General features: G+C 52.6%; 2 protein-coding genes and 1 long non-coding RNA gene across 5 annotated transcripts in view; 1 reads left to right on the top strand and 2 right to left on the bottom strand.

Moving 5' to 3' along the window:
- Positions 1-18,241, top strand: part of LOC127491461 (uncharacterized) — a 63,596-nt gene that overhangs the window by 25,059 nt on the left and 20,296 nt on the right. Inside the window, exon 3 of one of the 3 annotated variants that reach the window (XR_016225881.1) lies at positions 11,835-12,284. The exons of 1 other annotated variant lie outside the window; for it this stretch is intronic. This is a non-coding gene — a long non-coding RNA (uncharacterized LOC127491461). Of the gene's footprint in view, positions 1-6,424; positions 7,182-11,834; positions 12,285-18,241 lie in introns of those variants that run through there. One more of the 3 variants, XR_016225882.1, reaches the window with a different exon arrangement.
- On the bottom strand, positions 9-1,594 carry LOC100359023 (zymogen granule membrane protein 16). The gene is made up of 3 exons (XM_070064879.2): positions 1,484-1,594; positions 1,210-1,342; positions 9-434 (listed from the first exon to the last, which is right to left on the bottom strand). The coding sequence occupies exons 1-3, from the start codon at positions 1,536-1,538 to the stop codon at positions 119-121; spliced, it is 504 nt and encodes a 167-aa protein (XP_069920980.1). The 5' UTR covers positions 1,539-1,594; the 3' UTR covers positions 9-118.
- On the bottom strand, positions 15,903-17,616 carry LOC100346271 (zymogen granule membrane protein 16). Its single transcript, XM_002711881.6, has 3 exons — positions 17,365-17,616; positions 17,091-17,223; positions 15,903-16,315 (listed from the first exon to the last, which is right to left on the bottom strand). Exons 1-3 carry the CDS (start codon positions 17,417-17,419, stop codon positions 15,958-15,960), a joined length of 546 nt encoding a protein of 181 aa, XP_002711927.5. The 5' UTR covers positions 17,420-17,616; the 3' UTR covers positions 15,903-15,957.

Below are 18,241 nucleotides of genomic sequence, written 5' to 3'. Positions count from 1 at the left end.
ACACCAGCTTTAGCCATGTCCTTTTATTGAGCCATTTGTATGGGAATAGTGATCAGGGAGTTGTCACACCCCACCATGGAGCCCTGCCATGGAGGAGGCGGGCTCAGCAGTTGCTGGGTTAGTAGCTTGGGTAGTTGCTGGGGTAGTTGTCCCAGTGCAGGCCAATGGCGTTGACGAATAAGCCAGCTCGGCCACTGATGAATCGGAGCACGGTGTTTGGGTGCAAGGGGACAGCGTTGAAGCTCGTGCCTGTGTCTTTCCCAAAGGACAGGTAGCGACCCTTGTCGGTCACAAAGACCAGCTTCCTCAGATAGTACTTGTACTTCCCAGACACCTGGATCACCGACTCCCCTGGGTGCAGAAAGATCTCCTCCAGGTCTCCCAGCTTGCCACCCACGTAGTCGCTCCACACCTTGCCATAGCGCACCTGGAGACTGGGGACGGGTGGGAGGGCAGGAACGGGGACACTGATTAGGTCATCAGAGTTCAGGACCGTTTGGCCTGCACGTGGAGTCCTCCAAACTGGACACTAGCATGAGCAGTCCCTGCTAGTTCCCCCAAAAGTGTAGCCCGGGTGAGCCCTGGAGGACCACACAAAGAACTTCAGCTCCTGGCCTGGCTGACAGCAGGTGCAGAGAAGGAAGGCAGCTTGCCCAGAGTCGCCCACACACAGCACATGGCAGGCCTTGAATTTGGAGTCCAGCCTCCTACGATGCCCCTCCCCCATTCCCGCACTTGTGGAAGCAAAGGGATTTTCTAACAGCTGAGTGGCTCCCTTGTGGGAGAGGGAAGAGGCTTGTCCCTGCTGTCCCAGGAGGCAGATCCAGCATTAGCGGACACACTTAGGCTCTGCACGTGATAGAATTTTCCGACTAGCAATGGAGTGGGGACTGCTCAAGAGAGGCGTTGAGCAAAGTTGCAGGGCACCCAGCAGGGATATTGGAAAGAAACTTTAACCCGCAGAAGGCGGGTGGGCTGGGCTGGTCGACTTCCAGGCCCCTGAGAGTTAGTGGTTATTAACGATTTGCCACCATCAGGCACATTCGGGAAAGGAGGAGTTCAAAGGGCACAGATCTAGAAGCCGAATCCTCTCACAGCTATCCCCATATCCTGCCTCACTAGGGACCAACAGGTTGAGCCACAGGTGGTCCAGAGTGAAAGAGCACTTCCTGAGTTCTAAGACCTTGGAGGAACGCGGAAGAGCCTTACCCCACGATATAGAGGCTGTTGACCCGGACACGGATGGCTGTGATGGGGCCTTCCAGCTGGAGGCCGGAGTGGGAGAATCGCTCTCCTCCTCCACTTCCGTACTCGCCATTGTAGGAGGAGGACCTGGCCTGGACTGCAGTGGAAAGAAAGGGGGGCTTGGAGGCAAGGACCTCCCAGTTCCCACTGCACAGGGTCAGCCCTGCAAGCCTTGGCCACCAGCCAAGCAGGGGACCCTTCCCGCCACCCGCCACCAGAGTCCCAGCGGCTCACTTACTGGCACTGGCAGAGGCCGAGGCACAGAGAAGGCCCAGGAGCATGAAGGTCCACATCGTGAGGCTGCAGGGGGGAAGAAGAGAGCAGAGGGGGAGGTTTCCCCCTTTCCCTCTGGTTTCCAGGTGGCCTGACCCTTCAGCTCCCACCTAGCCAGACCCAGGCTCAAGGTGCACAGCACTGTCCACAGCCTGCAGTGCATCCTCCAGACCTGATGTTCCAGGGTCCAACTGTCTCTGGCCCGCCCTTGGTCTGGCTGTAGCCACGCCCTCCTTTTCCCCTCCAAGCAGAAGGTCAGCGCTCACTCTTGGTGTGGGCTGTGTCCTGACACAGCCAGGACGGGGACTTTCTGAATTAGGACTGGAGGATAGGCCTCAGCCTGGAGACGGCTGAATTTCCTGTACCCAGCATCAGAGCCAACACTGACAAGCTGGCCGCTGGAGTGCAGTAGGTGAGTCCTCCGCCCCTGGAGCCACCATCCCATATGGGCACCGGTTCAAGTCCCGTCTGCTCCACTTCCGATCCAGCTCTCTGCTAGTGCCCTGGGAAGGCGGTGGAAGATGGCCCAAGCACTTGGGACTCTACACCCCCTTGGGAGACCTGGAAGAAGCTCCAGGCTCCTAGCTCAGATTGGCCCAGCTCTGGCCATTGTGGCCATGTGGGGGAGTGAACCAGCAGATGGGATCTTTGTCACGATTCTTTGTCCACCGACACACGCCTGGCCTTTCCCAGTCACCTGAGTGTCCCAGGTTCCTAGTCTTTCAACTGACAGCTGACACATCTCTGCACCAAGATAGCTTCAACCCAGGTGCCCACTTCACTAACACTCCCTGCCACTCAATCCAGGCATCCCCTTCCCCAGACCAGATCAGATCTGAATCCCCACCCCCTCAAAGGCAGACCCAGGAATCCCTAACACCTCTCACCTGGGAGCTTCAGGTGCAAGGTAACCCCTAAGAACCTTCCAGAACTTTTATACCAGCTCCAAGCCCTCCCTCCTGCTCTTTATCAAGGGAACCTCACCTCCTGAGCAAACAAGGTCAACCTCTTGCGATCAGGTGTTGGGCAGGGTCTGTCCCTCCCGGAAAGCTTAGGGATGACAAGGTGGGGTCCACTCGGCTGAGTGCCAGAGCCCAGGAGGGCATGACAGCTTGAGACATGGTCACCACAGCTTTCGATTAACTTATTTTATTTATTAAGTGTGGGAAGGGAGAGAGAGAGAGAGCGAGGTCTTCATCCACTGCTTCACTCCCCACATGGTCACAATGGCCAGAACTGAGCCGATCTGAAGGATCGCTATGGAAGTTCCCCCATCTGGGGAGAGAACCAGCACATGGAAGACCTCTCTCTCTCTCTCTCTCTCTCTCTCTCTCTCTCTCTCTCTTTCACTCTCTCTGCCTCTTCTCTGTCTGTGTAACTCTGACCTTCAAATAAATAAGTAAATCTTAAAAAAAGAATTTTTCCCCCTCTTTTCTGATATTTTGATACAAAAAAAAAAGAAAAAAAAAAAACTGAAAAACAAGCAGGCAGTAAAGTTTAAAGAATGGCATGGCAAACGCCCGTACAACCATATACCACTTTATGGATTCTATCACATCATGGGGACTATCTTGTACATTAGCAAGTCTAGCCAGCCAGCTAGCCTCAACCTGCCAGCCCCTTCTCAAACCATCTGTCTCTGAGAAGGGTGACTTGGGCTGCAAGTTGCCCCCCTCCCAAGAGATGTCCTTCCAGGGAGCATGAGGGAAGCTGAGGGGCTGAGGGGGTGCAGGTCCTCCTTGGGGCAGGGTGGGGCTGGGCCCCTGTCCCAGACTCTCAGACACCATGGCAGAAAGGTCCTGGAGCCCTCCCCCACCCTCGGGTCTGAGACTTCAGAGTGGGTGTCAGACTCGTTGGGCCCTCTGAGGGTGGATCTTTCGGCCACCTCAAGTCCAGAGTCCTGTTGTCTGGCGTCTCCAGGACTGGCCCCTGTGACCCCTCTGAGTCAGCAGGTCTTCCAAGAAGACAGAAGCGTGGAGGCCAGGGAGGGTCTGGAGTAACTAGCATCGCTTATCAGTGGCTCCTGACCCGTCGCTCAGGGCATCCCACTCCCTCCCCTCCAGCTGGCTCACCATCTGGCACTGGGGGCTCAGCCCAGAGGGTAAAGGGAGCCCCGCCCTCCAGAGCCTGAAACAGGGTGGTGCACTTCCGGGAGCGCAGGTGCACCCGGGCCAGGAACGCCAAGGTGTCTCCTTTCTTCTCCTTGGCCTTCAGGTAACCTTTGACGGAATGTCACCTCACCCAGCCACTTGGCTTGGCCATGTCCCTTGTCCTCTGTCTGCCTTTCTCTGCTGATTCTCTCCCTTGATGCCTGCAGGAAACTCCCAGGACCCTTAAGACAGAGGCCCTGAAGGGGTCCCAGGGCCCCGCCCGGTCCTTTCCAGGAGTCCACATTTGCCCTATGTAGTGACTGAAGCACCAGCGCAGAGCGGGAAGGCGGTGGAACACCATGCTCCACCTGTCGATCAATTCACACTGGAATTTGTAACACTATTTATTTAGGGGGCGGTTTTGTGGCGTTGTGGGTAAAGCTGCTGGCGACAATGCCAGCACCCCGTGTATGGGCACCAGTTCGTGTCCCGGCTGCTCCACTTCCAACCCAGCTCCCTACTAATGCGTCTGGGAAAGAGGCAGAGAATGGCCCAAGTGCTTGGACCCCAGCTCCCATGTGGGAGACCCGGATGAAGCTCCTGGATCCTGGCTTTGGCCTGGTCCAGGCCTGTCCGTTGTGGTCATCTGGGAAGTGAAGCCAGGAATGGAAGATCTTTCTCTCTTTCTCCCTTTTCTCTCTGCCACTCTTTCAAATAATACATAAATATATGTCCACATTGAGGATGGGACAGCCCAAAGCCAGGAGCCAGGAGCCAGGCTTCTCTCTTAGGGTCTTGGACATGGTGAAAGGGTCCCAAATATTTGTTACCTTGTCTGCTACCTTCTGAGGGGTGTTCAAGGGAATTAGATGGGAAGCAGGTAGCTAGGACTCGACCAGCACTTCAACTTACAGAATGCACTGCTAGAATCCAAAAGTTCTACTTTTGAAATTTATATTTATTAAATAAAATCTTTCTCTAATAATAATAAAAGTAAAAAATTAAATAAAAAAATTTATAGGATGCTGGTGTAGCAGGTAGGCAGTTTAACCCGCTGTGCCACAATGCCGGTCCTCTCTTTGGCAATTTAAAAACGTGTTTATCATTTTCTTCTCCTTGAAAGGTAGAGTGACAGGGAGAGAGAGAGAGATGGGGATCTTCCATCCACGGTTTCGCTCTCCACGTGCCCACACAGCCAGGCCTAGGCCAGGCTGAAGCCACAAGCCAGGGACTCTATCTGGGGCTCCCACATGAGCAGCAGGGCCAGGGCACTTGTACATCATATGCTGCCTCCCAGGATGCATTAGGGGAGCTGGAGTGGAAGTGGAGCAGCTGGGAGTCCAACCGGGAACTCTGATGTGGGATGCAGGCATCCCAAGCGGTGGCTTAATCTGTTGCCCCGAACCTCTGCCCCCGTTTTCCATTTAACCCAGGGGCCCGGCCTACTGCCCCTTAAAATGTCAAGGAGTTGCCTTAAACTTCACCCAGCCCCAGTGCTACAGGCTATGGAAGTCCAAAGGTCTTCTGCCTTTTCAGCGTTTTGCTTGGCAAAGCAGCTGTATGCAGGAGCCAGTGCCATGCTGGCCTGTTTCCAAGTTCCCCCAATGAGAACTTGCCCAACCTGCATCTCCACACACCAGCTGTCTGCTGCATCATCTATAAAATGCCCCCTGCACCCCCACACCATGGGGGAAGCAGCTTGGAACTGTCACATGCTCCTGCCTCCTTTGAGCCAATGACACAGCTATCTCTTATTGACCAGCAACACAGGTTGTGTTTCAACCAAGAGGGCAGCGGAGCTACCTAGCTCAGAGCAACCTGATCTTGTCACGTGTGACAAGGAGTTCCAGGGAGTTCTTCTCAGGACTTTGCAAAAGTGACAGCAGAACTGGGAGGCCATGGCTTCCATGTCACTGGGTCCTTGCTGTCTCCTCCCCTCCTGTGTGGCCCTGAAAGTGACAAAGCAGCCTTTGCCCTCTTTTCGAGTCTTGGTGCAATCCAGACCCCATGGTGGGACTGAGCCTCCTTCACCTGTCAAAGACTAAATACAACAAGTTTAATCGAAAAGATGCTAACTGGCTTTTGTCTGTGATTCTAGAATCAGGCTGAACACTTTCGTGTATAAAATAGGACAGGTGTTCCTGTGGACCCCCTCCTATGCCCCTTTCCTTGTCCTTGTCCTCGGTCTAAGTCACCCCAGGTTAGGCAGGCACACACCACCCAGAAGCCTAATGCCGCTTCTCAGCTCCTCCTTTTACTGTTGGTTCGCCCGGCGAATTCACATAAGGACTGATCATGCCAGAATTCGGAAGCATGTCATTGTCCCTCACTCGAGAGAGGTGACGCTGCGCAGACACCATGTGGGCATACGGCCTTGACCTAATGAATCAAGGATGTCCCCCAGTAAGCACAGGAGAAATATAGTGAGTCTGTGAGTGATAAGAGCCTGTCACTCCAGGCTGCTGCCTCACAGGCAACAGCTGAAACTTAGGGAGAGAGAGCTCCAACAGTGAAAACGACAATGTAGCAAACAATGCAGAAATCCCTAGACAACCACCCCCAAATATCCATGGGCTGAACTTAGACGACCTCGAAGCAATAACCCATGCGAGGTCATCCCATCCGCACCCAGTGAGGATCCCCACGTTTGTGGCAGTCCCCAGGCACCCAGGCTCTCAGGACAGCTGCTAGACCCCATCCCACCCACATGTTTGCCGTTAATCTCGAAGTGAACACAGAATTCAGGCCCTGGATTCCAGCGCCTGTAAAAAGGCTTCTGCTAACCTAGGGCCAAGGATATGCTTGTGTCTTTCCAGAGCATGCGGGACAGCCCATTTGGGTACCAGCCAGAAACATCAAGCCTACAACTCTCAGCCAACCAGAACCAGCTGAACACGACTGAGAGTCTGCCTTGTTAGCGGATGCACCTGCCCTATCATCCAACCCTGAGAAAGTGCCCATAGCCACATCTGCTACTGCTTTATACCCCACTAGCTCTGGTCAGCCACTCAAACGGCCCACAGCCTGTGTGCAGACACGCCATTCCTGATTACCATTGTTCTTCATTCCTATCCCTATCTGAGCAAGCACTCCTGTGGCCTCCCGTTTTGAGCACTGGTTAGTCAACGATGGGTACGATCCTCTGGGAGACAACCTAAGACAGGAACAGCCACGTGCGGAGACCACATGGAAATGGGGTCAGCAACGGTCTGGCCAAGAATCATGCCTCCTGTTGCTCAAAAATAAACAAAAAGGAAGAAATGTGGTGGAAAGAGAAGGTCATGCCAAGATGGCCACTGACAATGGAAACTGCCTGGCAACAGGCTGTGATTGGATGGCTTTGGAAACAACATGACAATGGAGCCTGACTGACAACAGGCTGTGATTGGATGGCTTCGGGAACCACATGGCAATGGAGCCTGCCTGGCAACAAGCTGTGATTTGATGGCTTTAGAAACTGCCTGGCAACAGGCTGTGATCGGTTAGGGCATAGACCGCCCCTTGACCAGATTGGCCGCCTTGGCTCTATAAGCTGCTGTACCAACTGAAATAAATGAGTCTTCCATCTGCTCACCTTAGGCCTGCTTTCACCTGACACCTGGGGTCTGTGTGGTGACTCCACGCCTCTTGCCCCCACCATGATCCTCCTCTCAGAATGGATCCACAGCAACATCACAGTCCCCACAGCTATGACTACCAGCTTATTTTTGTATTCCTAGAGACACACTTCTTGAAATAGCCCTCGCCTCTGTGAATCCTCACCTCCCATTCATTCCTTAGCAAATTACAGCCTGCTTCAGCTGATTCCTGCAGGCCACTGAAGCTGTGCTTGTCAAGATAATGAATGACCTCCTCACGGCCACCATGGAAGAGACGGAGATCTTTCTTTTTCTCCATTTCTCCTGGCCTTAGCCACTGCTTGGAATTTCTCTCTTGCCTTCTCCTTGCCTCCCATACCACTCCATTCTCTAGTTCTTTTTTCCCTATTTATTGATTTGAGTGCAGACAGAGAGAAACAGAGAGATCTTTCATCCATTGGTTCACTCCCCAGATGCCTACAACAGCTGGGGCTGGGCCAGCATAAAGCCAGGAGCCAGGAGCTCCATCCAGGATGGGTAGCAGGAACTCAGTCACTTGAGCCATTATCAGAGGCAGGGAGCTGGACCAGAAGGAGTGTAGCCAGGTCTCCAACGGGCACTCCAGTATGGGATGCAGTGTGGTGTCTTAACCTGCTGTGCCACAACATTAACCTCCCTTCTATAGTTCTGTAACTGCCTCCTCTTTGTACCAACCAACACTGGTGTTTCCCAGTTCGCTTACTCCTGCCTTTCTCCTTTTCTATACCTGTTGCTTTCCTGAATGGTTTCTTCCACACCCAGCACATGAACTTCACTGTAGCACTTGAACTTCACTATTTATGTGCTGATGACCTTTGAGTAAGCTGCATTCCCAAACCCTGTCCTTTGTAAATCTAGGGGTGAACCTGAAGGGCATTATGCTAAGGGAAATCAGGCACAGAGAGACAAATACATACCATATCCCACTTACGTGTAGAATCTAAGAAATACCAACTCAGAATTTGAGAGCAGGGTGTCCGTCAGCAGGGGCCAGAGTAATGATACAGTGGGCTAAGCGGCTTCCCATATCAGAGGCTGATCTGAGTCCCAGCTGCGATGTTGCTGTTGATTTCTCAACAATGTTGCAGTGGATTAGTTTCTGAGAGGAACAGTGTGGTGGGGGCAAGAGGCGTGGAGTCACACAGACCCCGGGAGTTGGGTGAAAGCAGGCTTGAGGTGAGCAGCCTGCAGACTCATTTATTTCAGTTGAAAGTACGTCTTATATAGCCAAGACCAGCCAATCTGGTCAAGGAGTGGTCTATGCCCCATCCAATCACAGACTGCCAGGCAGTTTCCAAAGCCATCCAATCACAGCCTGTTGCCAGGCAGTTTCCAAAGCCATCCAATCACAGCCTGTTGCCAGGCAGTTTCCAAAGCCATCCAATCACAGCCAGCCAGGCAATTTCCAAAGCCATCCAATGACAGCCTGTTGCCAGGCGGTTTCCAAAGCCATCCAATCACAGCCTGCCAGGCAGTTTCCAAAGCCATTCAATCACAGCCTGTTGCCAGGCGGTTTCCAAAGCCATCCAATCACAGCCTGCCAGGCAGTTTCAAAGCCATCCAATCACAGCCTGTTGCCAGGCGGTTTCCAAAGCCATCCAATCACAGCCTGTTGCCAGGCAGTTTCCAAAGCCATTCCTGAGTAACTAATGCTCACTTGCCAGTGGCCACCTTGGCATGGCCCTCTCATTCCACCACATTGCCCTCTTTTCGTTTATTTTTGAGCAACGGGAGGCATGATTCTTGACCATACCATTGTTGACCCCATCTCCATATGGTCTCCGTGCGCAGCTGTGCCTGTCTTAAGTTGTCCCCCAGGGGATCATACCCGTCATTGACTAACCAGCACTCAAATCAAGAGACCACAGGATTGCTTGCTCAGATAGGGGTGGGAATGAGGAATAATAGTTATCAGGAATGGCATGACCGCACACAGGCTATGGGACATCTGAGTGGCTGACCAAGCTAGTGGGGTACAAAACAGTAGCAGGCATGGCTATGGGCAGTTTCTCAGGGTTGGATGATAGGGCAGGTGTGTCTGCTAACAAGGCAGAGTCTTGGTTTTGTTCAGCTGGTTCTGGTTGGCTGTCAGTTGCAGGTTTGTTGGAGGTCAGGTCCGGGTGCTCTCTTCCAATGTTGTATTTTTCTTACATCTCTAGCTTTTAAGACAGTAACATCTAATGTGGTGGAATGAGAGGGCCATGTCAAGGTGGCCACTGGCAAGTGAGCATTAGTTATTCAGGAATGGCTTTTAAACTGCCTGGCAACAGGCTGTGATTGGATGGCTTTGGAAACTGCCTGGCAACAGGCTGTGATTGGATGGCTTTGGAAACTGCCTGGCAACAGGCTGTGATTGGATGGCTTTGAAATTGCCTGGCAGGCTGTGATTGGATGGCTTTGGAAACTGCCTGGCAGGCTGTGATTGGATGGCTTTGGAAACTGCCTGGCAGTCTGTGATTGGATGGGGCATAGACTGCCCCTCGACCAGATTGGCTGGTCTTGGCTATATAAGACGTAGTTTCAACTGAAATAAACGAGTCTGAGTCTGCGGGCTGCGCCCCTGAATCCTGCTTTCACCCGACTCCCGGGGTCTGTGTGACTCTGCGCCTCTTGCCCCCACCACGCTCGCTGTTCCTCTCAGATAGGAATCCACTGCAACATTGTTGAGAAATCAACGGCAACATCTGGCACGCCAACCTGACTGAGAGAAAAGACAGTGTGTCGGACTCGGCGAGGTCCCCCATTGCTTTCAGCAAGAAGGCCCCTCAGTGTTTTGTGTACTGTTCGGTTCTGTGAGGGTGAGCACAGAACCCCCTCCTACGTCCCTTTCCTTGTCCTTGTCCTCGGTCTAAGTCACCCCAGGTTAGGCACACACCGCCCAGAAGCGTACGTCGCCTCTTGGCTCCTCCTTTTACTTTCGGTTCGCCCGGCAAATTCACATAAGGGACTGATCATCCCAGAATTCGGAACCAAGTCATCTTCCCCCACTCGAGAGAGGTGACGCTCCGGAGACACCGTGTGGCCATACGGCCTTGACCTAATGAATCAAGGAAGTCCCCCACTAAGCACAGGACATACTTAGGATGTGATATACCACTATCTGTTTGTCTAACGTAGGGAAACCTCCTGCAAAATGCCATCAACAGCTGAGGTGCTAGGAATTTGCTTTGTTGTGGCAGCAGTTCTGTGCGTGTCTTTCCTTTGGCTAGAGCTGGCATGCCGTGCCGCTCTTAAGCACTCAGACATGGGAAAGATAGCCCCTTCTCAGAATCCTGCGCAGATTATCAAAGATAGTGAATCTGTGAGTGATAAGAGCCTGGCACTCCAGGTCCCTGTCTCACAGACAATTGATGACTTAGGGAGAGAGAGCACGGACAGTGAAAATAGCAATGTAGCAAACAAGGTAGCAAACAAGGTAGCAATGCCTAGTCAGCCACCCCCCACATACCCGTGGGATGAACTTAGAGGACCTCTACACAATAACTCATTCAAGGTCATCCCATCCGCACCCAGTGAGGATCCCCACATTTGTGGCAGTACTCGGACACCCCAAGCTCTTAGGGCAGCAGCTGGACCCCATCCCACCTGCACATTTGCTGTTAATGTAGGAGCAGATGCAGAATTCAGGCCCTGGATTCCAACACCCATAAATGACCTTACTATGCTAAAAAAGGCTTCTCAAGGGTCAGGCCCCGACTCTCCCTACTTTGAACAGGTGCTCACACAACGGGCAGTGAACCTTCAAACTCATTTTGACTGGGTTGCCCTGCTCAAAGCATGTTTGTCGAGACCACAGTTCTTACAGTGGAAAGCCTCCTAGGAGGAAGAGGCTGAAACTGTGGCGAGGAATGATGCTGCCTATGGAACAGCAGTAACCTTTGATATGCTTACAAGCCGTGGCGCCTACATAGATCCTCAAGAACAGGCCCGCATTGGAGTAGTTGCCTATTTTGATCAGGTCAAAGATTTGGCAATTAAAGCCTTAAAAAATATAAATCCTCCTGATTATAGTCAGCTCTTTAGAAATCTAGCTCAAGGCCCAGGCGAATGGTTCCCCGATTTCCTTGCCAGAGTCTTGGAGGCAGTAGAGAAAAGATTACTGCCTGGCCCCGATCAAGACAATTTGGTCAAACAATGAGCTTGGGAAGGTGCTACCAAAGAGCAAAAGCAGCAATCGCCCCAGTCTGTAATGAAGACATTTCTAAATGGATAATAGCCACAAAGGAAGTAAACCCTGCCAATTTTCCCATACAGGCCCTGACTGCAGCCATTAACAAATCGAGCACAAAGAAGTCTAATGACCCTCCAGTTTGTTGGGGATGCCAGGAAATAGGACACCTATGGCAAAACTGCCCAAACGCTAAAAGATGGTGAAGAACCTTAAAAATCAAACCAAGATGGAGTGACTTAAGCTAACACTATTAAAAACAAGAAGTCACCTTTGCCCCAAATAAAATTAAAGTTTAAAAATTATAGCCCTAGACTTTTTCCCCCAAAGCTAACATTAGGTGCAGCTATCAAAATAAGGGGCCCTATGCTTAGCTAGCTGCGACACTTGTGCCTGGCTGTGCTAAGACCTAACCCAGTTTGTATGCCTCCTAATACTCAGATAACGGTGTGGGAAGCGGGACACTGCTCTCCCTCCAGGGGAACGAAGGGAGCAAGATGTCGTCCCCCTCAGGGTGAACAAGATGGCGCTGGCAGGGAAAGGAACTGCTGAAGAAGTAAACAACAAAATGGCGACGAGGTGCATGCCTCCCATGTGATCCCGTAGCTGATTGGATAGAAGAAGCATGCCTTTCACATGATCAGCTCACGGATTGGACTGCTGTGTGCATGCCTCCCATGTGATCCCGTAGCTGATTGGACAGAAGACGCATGCCTTTCACATGATCAGCTCACGGATTGGACTGCTGTGTACATGGACACTATAGTGCTTTTGATTGGTCGCTGCGGGTATATAAACCGTGTGGCTCTGTGCTGGGGGTGCTCTCTGGACTCCCGAGTTCAGGAGGCCCGTCTGCGCAGACGCCGAATAAATCCTCTTGCTTTTGCATCAGCTGGTCTGGAATCTGAGTCTTTGGGGTGTGCCTCTCGACGTGTTAGCATCCTCACTCAGAGGGTCTAACAATGGGGCAAACCGAAAACGCTGTGTCCCAGATGTAAAAAAGGCTTTCATTGGGCAAAAGATTGCAAGACCAAACCTTTAAACTCCCAGTGGGGCGGCCCTCCGCCCAGCAAGTAAGAGGGAGTCCCACTACCATTAACTGGTCGATGCCCATCTTCAATCTGAGGCTGAAATTGACCCTATATTTAGATGACATTGCCTTTGTGGGTTTAATTGATACGGGAACAGATGTTACTGTCTTAAAAGCTAGAGATGCCAGAAAAATACAACATTGGAAGACAGCACCCGGACCTGACCTCCAAGGTGTTGGAGGATTAAAATTGGCTAATCAGGTCATCACAACTGTAACTTGGCGAGATGACAATGGAGATACAGGAACCATCTTTCCACTGATTGCTGAAGTTTCCATGACCGTATGGGGGAGAGATGTACTCTCACAAATGCAAGCGGTCCTCGCTACGGATCACAAATCTCCACAAGCCAGCAGCTTTAATGGAGAACCTACAAGTAAGATTCACCCCCAATTCTAGGGGCCACTGCTCACCTCATACAAAAGCCATCCAATCACAGCCTGCCAGGCAGTTTCCAAAGCCATCCAATCACAGCCTGTTGCCAGGCAGTTTCCAAAGCCATCCAATCACAGCCTGTTGCCAGGCAGTTTCCAAAGCCATTCCTGAGTAACTAATGCTCACTTGCCAGTGGCCACCTTGGCATGGCCCTCTCATTCCACCACACTGCTCCAGTTCTGATCCAGCTTCCTGCTGATGCACCTGGGGAAGCAATGGAGGGTGGCCTAACTGCTTGGGTCCCTGCTACCCACGTGGGAGGCCTAGATGAGATTCTAGGCTCCTGATTACAGCCTGGACCAGCCCCAGCAATTGCAGCTGTATGGGATGTAAATCAGTGGATGGAAGATCTCTCCCTGTCTCTCCCTCTCTCTGTCATTCTGCCTTTCAAATAAATAATCTTTACAAAAAAAAAGTGGTAGTCATGAGAGGCTTGGCAGAACACTGGATGGAGAGAGGCAAGATGTTGATCAGAGCATACAAAGTTTCAGGTGAAAGGAAGAAGCAGCCTTTAGTGATCAATAGATCCCATGGAATGGTGACTTTCGTCAGAATTGCTAAAAGTAGATCGTAAATGTTCTCACCACAAATGAGTATGTAAGGCAATGGCTTTGTTATCAGCCTGATTTAATTCTACCTCAGGTTCACACATGAGAACATGACTCTGCTGGGCTCAAGGGAGGCTGGGGAGACAACTCATGGCCTCGGGTTTTTTTTTTTTTTTACTTAGGTATTCTGGAATATGCGATGCTGGATGTACACACCTTACAAATATACTAAAAATCACTTTCACACTTGAAAAGGGTAAGATCCATGCTATTTATAGCTCAAAAAGAATTCCAATGGCATAATATTCTGTGGTGGAATGAGAAGGCCATGCCAACATGGCCGCAGGCAATGGAAACTGCCTGGCAACAGGCTGTGATTGGATGGCTTCAGGAATGACATGGCAACAGAGCCTGCCTGGCAACGAGCTATGATTGGATGGCTTTGAAAACTGCCTGGCAACAGGCTGTGATTGGTTAGAGCATAGACCACCCCTTGACCAGATTGGCTGCCTTGGCTCAATAAGCTGCTGTACCAACTAAAATAAATGAGTTTTCAGGCTTCTCGCCTCTGGCCTGCTTTCACCCACACCTGGGGTCTGTGTGGTGACTCCACGCCTCTTGCCCCCACCTCGATCCTCCTCTCAGAATGGATCCACAGCAACATCTGGCACCCAAGGAATTGTTATAAAAACATGCTAGTGGTGGGCTTCTTTTTATAGTGCTTGGGGTTTATAAATTTCTTTTTACAAAATTACATGTCAGTAACTTCTCTTTGTCTAATTGGGAAGAAATATGAATTTGCATTCCTATAACACAAAGAAATCTATGGGAAGCAATATGTTACTGCCCACCACTACCACCAAAACCAAAAACTGCCAGTATTTTAGAGTCCTGGAAATTCTTCCCAAAGCCACTTCGTGTCCTCACTGACTCTATCCAGCCATCCTAATGATTCCCCTGAATTCTAACCAACCCCTTGTACTTGGGGCAATCAAAGATGAAAATGTCTCTACTTTGGCTTTACTTTTGTAAAAACTTTATTTTCATGCCCTATGAAAGGCAGACAGAGATGTCCCATCCATTGGTTCACTCCCTAAATGCCCACGACAGGCATGCTGGGCCAGACTGAAGCCAGGAGCCCAGAACTCAATGCAGGCCTCCCACAAGGTTGGCATTAATAGTAAGCTGGAATCAAAAGTGGAGCCAGGCTGTGGAGTAGTGGGTAAAGCTGCCGCCTGCAGTGCTGGCATTCTGTATGGGCGCCGGTTCGAGACCCGGCTGCTCCACTTGTGATCCAGCTCTCTGCTATGGCCTGGGAAAGCAGTAGAAGATGCTCCAAGTCCTTGGGTCCCTGTATCCACGTGGGAGACCCAGAAGAAGCTCCTGGATCCTGGATCCTGGCTTCAGATCGGCCCAGCTCTGGCCGTTGTAGCCATCTGGGAGTGAACCAGCAGGTGGAAGACATCTTTCTCTCTCTCGCTCGCTCTCTCTGCCTCTGACTCTCTCTAACGCTCAAATAAATACATTTTTGAAAAAATCTTAAAAAACAAAAGTAGAGCCAGGCCATGAACCCAGGCACTCAGATATGGGACTCAGATCCTAGTGGCAACTTAACCACCATACTAAGTGCCTATCCCCAGAATTTCCATTTAGGCTGTGGTGTTGGCCAAATTCACACTGTTGAAATGGTGGGTCCCTAAGGAAAGACTGTCCATTTTTGTTTTCTTTTTGTTAGAGAGGTGGGAGTGGGGGCAGAAGCTGGAGGAGAACTCATCCGGCTCTCCCGTGTGGGTGGCACTTGAACCATCCTGAACCGTCCCTGCTATCTCCCAGGAGCCACGTCAGCAGGAAGGTGGAGTCAGGAATGAAACCCACTCGCTCTAATACGGGACATGGGTGTGTCTTAGCCACGGGCTTCTCATCTGCCTGAGCGCCAGTTCCGAGAGGGCTAAGCAAGAGCACCAGGTTAGGGGTAAAGACGAGGAAGAACTGGCCTGGGGAATGGGGTGGAGTCCTTAAGCACAAACTGGGGCGAAACTTCAGCAGGGAGATCGCATCTGGGACAGATGGGAGGACAGAGGTGCAGGCCACCCACCTGCAGCTGAGCTCCAGGGAGAGGGGACAGCCTTTGGTCAGAGAAGCCAGCCCCTTCTCAGGGGGGAGGGCGCCAGAGAGGCACACCTGGGGCTAGGGCGGTGTGCCCCTGCTGAGCCTTCCCTTCAGAACTCCTGTTTGGACAGACATTCTCAAGAGCTAACCCCGAAAAGAGTTGGCACAAACCAGCATCTCCTCTCCTTGCGACGTACGGAAGAGCCCAGGATTCTCAACACCTGTCTCCCTCGTGCTCCCACTCTTAGCAGCAGGTAGCCAGAGCTGAGAGTCACACCGCCCTCCAAGAGTGGGTCCCGCCTGCACACACCCACATGCACACCAGCTTTAGCCATGTCCTTTTATTGAGCCATTTGTATGGGAATGGTGATCAGGGAGTTGTCACACCCCACCACGGGGCCCTGCCACGGAGGAGGCGGGCTCAGCAGTTGCTGGGGCAGTTTCTGGGATGGTGTCCCAGTGCAGGCCAATGGCGTTGACGAATAAGCCAGCTCGGCCACTGATGAATCGGAGCACGGCGTCCAGGTCCAAGGGGACAGCATAGAAGATTACGCCTGTGCCTTTCCCAAAGGAAAGGATGCGACCGTAGTCGGTATAAAAGTTCAGGGTCTTCAGATAGTTACCGTATGACCCAGACACCTGGATCACCGACTCCCCTGGGTGCAGAAAGATCTCCTCCAGGTCTCCCAGGTTGCCACCCACGTAGTCGCTCCACACCTGGCCATAGCGCACCTGGAGACTGGGGACGGGTGGGAGGGCAGGAACGGGGACACTGATTAGGTCATCAGAGTTCAGGACCGTTTGGCCTGCACGTGGAGTCCTCCAAACTGGACACTAGCATGAGCAGTCCCTGCTAGTTCCCCCAAAAGTGTAGCCCGGGTGAGCCCTGGAGGACCACACAAAGAACTTCAGCTCCTGGCCTGGCTGACAGCAGGTGCAGAGAAGGAAGGCAGCTTGCCCAGAGTCGCCCACACACAGCACATGGCAGGCCTTGAATTTGGAGTCCAGCCTCCTACGATGCCCCTCCCCCATTCCCGCACTTGTGGAAGCAAAGGGATTTTCTAACAGCTGAGTGGCTCCCTTGTGGGAGAGGGAAGAGGCTTGTCCCTGCTGTCCCAGGAGGCAGATCCACATTAGCGGACACACTTTGGCTCTGCACGTGATAGAATTTTCCGACTAGCAATGGAGTGGGGACTGCTCAAGAGAGGCATTGAGCAAAGTTGCAGGGCACCCAGCAGGGATATTGGAAAGAAACTTTGAACTGCAGAAGGTGGGGTGGGCAGGGCTGGTCGACTTCCAGGCCCCTGAGAGTTAGTGGTTATTAATGATTTGCCACCACCAGGCATATTTGGGGAGGGAGGAGTCCAAAGGGTACGGTTCTGGAAGCCGAGTCCTCTCACAGCTATCCCCATATCCTGCCTCACTAGGGACCTGTTGGTTGAGGCACAGGTGGCCCAGAGTGAAAGAGCACTTCCTGAGTTAGTAAGAGCTTGAGGAATGCGGAGGAGCCTTACCCCGCGATATTGAAGCTGTCAACCCGGACACGGATGGCTGTGATGGGGCCTTGCAGCTGGAGGGCGGCGTGGGAGAATGGCTCCCCTCTTCCACTTCCGTACTCGCCACTGTAGGAGGAGGACCTGGCCTGGACTGCAGTGGAAAGAAAGGGGGGCTTGGAGGCAAGGACCTCCCAGTTCCCACCGCTCAGGGGCGGCCCTGCAAGCCTTGGCCACCAGCCGAGCAGGGGCCCCTTCCTGCCACCCGCCACCAGAGTCCCAGCGGCTCACTTACTGGCACTGGCAGAGGCCGAGGCACAGAGAAGGCCCAGGAGCATGAAGGTCCACATCGCCAGGCTGCAGGGGGAAAGAAGAGAGCAGAGGGGGAGGTTTCCCCCTTTCCCTCTGGCCTCCGGGTGGCCTGACCCTTCAGCTCCCACCTAGCCAGACCCAGGCTCAAGGTTGCACAGCACTGTCCACAGCCTGCAGTGTCATCCTCCAGACCTGGTGTTCCAGGGTCCAACTGTCTCTGGCCCGCCCTTGGTCTGGCTGTAGCCACGCCCTCCTTTTCCCCTCCAAGCAGAAGGTCAGCGCTCACTCTTGGCGAGCGCTGTGTCCTGACACAGCCAGGACGGGGACTTTCTGAATTAGGACTGGAGGATAGGCCTCAGCCTGGAGACGGCTGAATTTCCTGAACCCAGCATCAGAGCCAACACCGACAAGCTGGCCGCTGGAGTGCAGTAGGTGAGTCCTCCGCCCCTGGAGCCGCCATCCCATATGGGCACCGGTTCAAGTCCCGTCTGCTCCACTTCCGATCCAGCTCTCTGCTAGTGCCCTGGGAAGGCGGTGGAAGATGGCCCAAGCACTTGAGGCCCTGCACCCCCTTGGGAGACCTGGAAGAAGCTCCAGGCTCCTGGCTCAGATTGGCCCAGCTCTGGCCATTGCGGCCATGTGGGGGAGTGAACCAGCAGATGGGATCTTTGTCACGATTCTTTGTCCACCGACACACGCCTGGCCTTTCCCAGTCACCTGAGTGTCCCAGGTTCCTTGTCCTTCAACTGACAGCTGACACATCTCTGCACCAAGATAGCTTCAACCCAGGTGCCCACTTCACTAACACTCCCTGCCACTCAATCCAGGCATCCCCTTCCCCAGACCAGATCAGATCTGAA

This window comes from Oryctolagus cuniculus, chromosome 19, assembly GCF_051225735.1.
Source record: "Oryctolagus cuniculus isolate XC-2025 breed Fujian yellow rabbit chromosome 19, ASM5122573v1, whole genome shotgun sequence".
Taxonomy (NCBI): domain Eukaryota; kingdom Metazoa; phylum Chordata; class Mammalia; order Lagomorpha; family Leporidae; genus Oryctolagus; species Oryctolagus cuniculus.
The sequence above is the reverse complement of the archived record's forward strand: the minus strand, read 5'-3'. Positions and strand labels throughout refer to the sequence as shown.

Coding starts and splice junctions, on each gene's coding strand:
- LOC100359023 (XM_070064879.2), bottom strand. CDS start 1,538: ATGTGGACCTTCATGCTCCTGGGCCTTCTCTGTGCCTCGGCCTCTGCC. Junction 1,343..1,483: donor CTCGGCCTCTGCCAGTGCCA/GTAAGTGAGCCG, acceptor TTTCCACTGCAG/TCCAGGCCAGGTCCTCCTCC. Junction 435..1,209: donor AACAGCCTCTATATCGTGGG/GTAAGGCTCTTC, acceptor ACCCGTCCCCAG/TCTCCAGGTGCGCTATGGCA.
- LOC100346271 (XM_002711881.6), bottom strand. CDS start 17,419: ATGTGGACCTTCATGCTCCTGGGCCTTCTCTGTGCCTCGGCCTCTGCC. Junction 17,224..17,364: donor CTCGGCCTCTGCCAGTGCCA/GTAAGTGAGCCG, acceptor TTTCCACTGCAG/TCCAGGCCAGGTCCTCCTCC. Junction 16,316..17,090: donor GACAGCTTCAATATCGCGGG/GTAAGGCTCCTC, acceptor ACCCGTCCCCAG/TCTCCAGGTGCGCTATGGCC.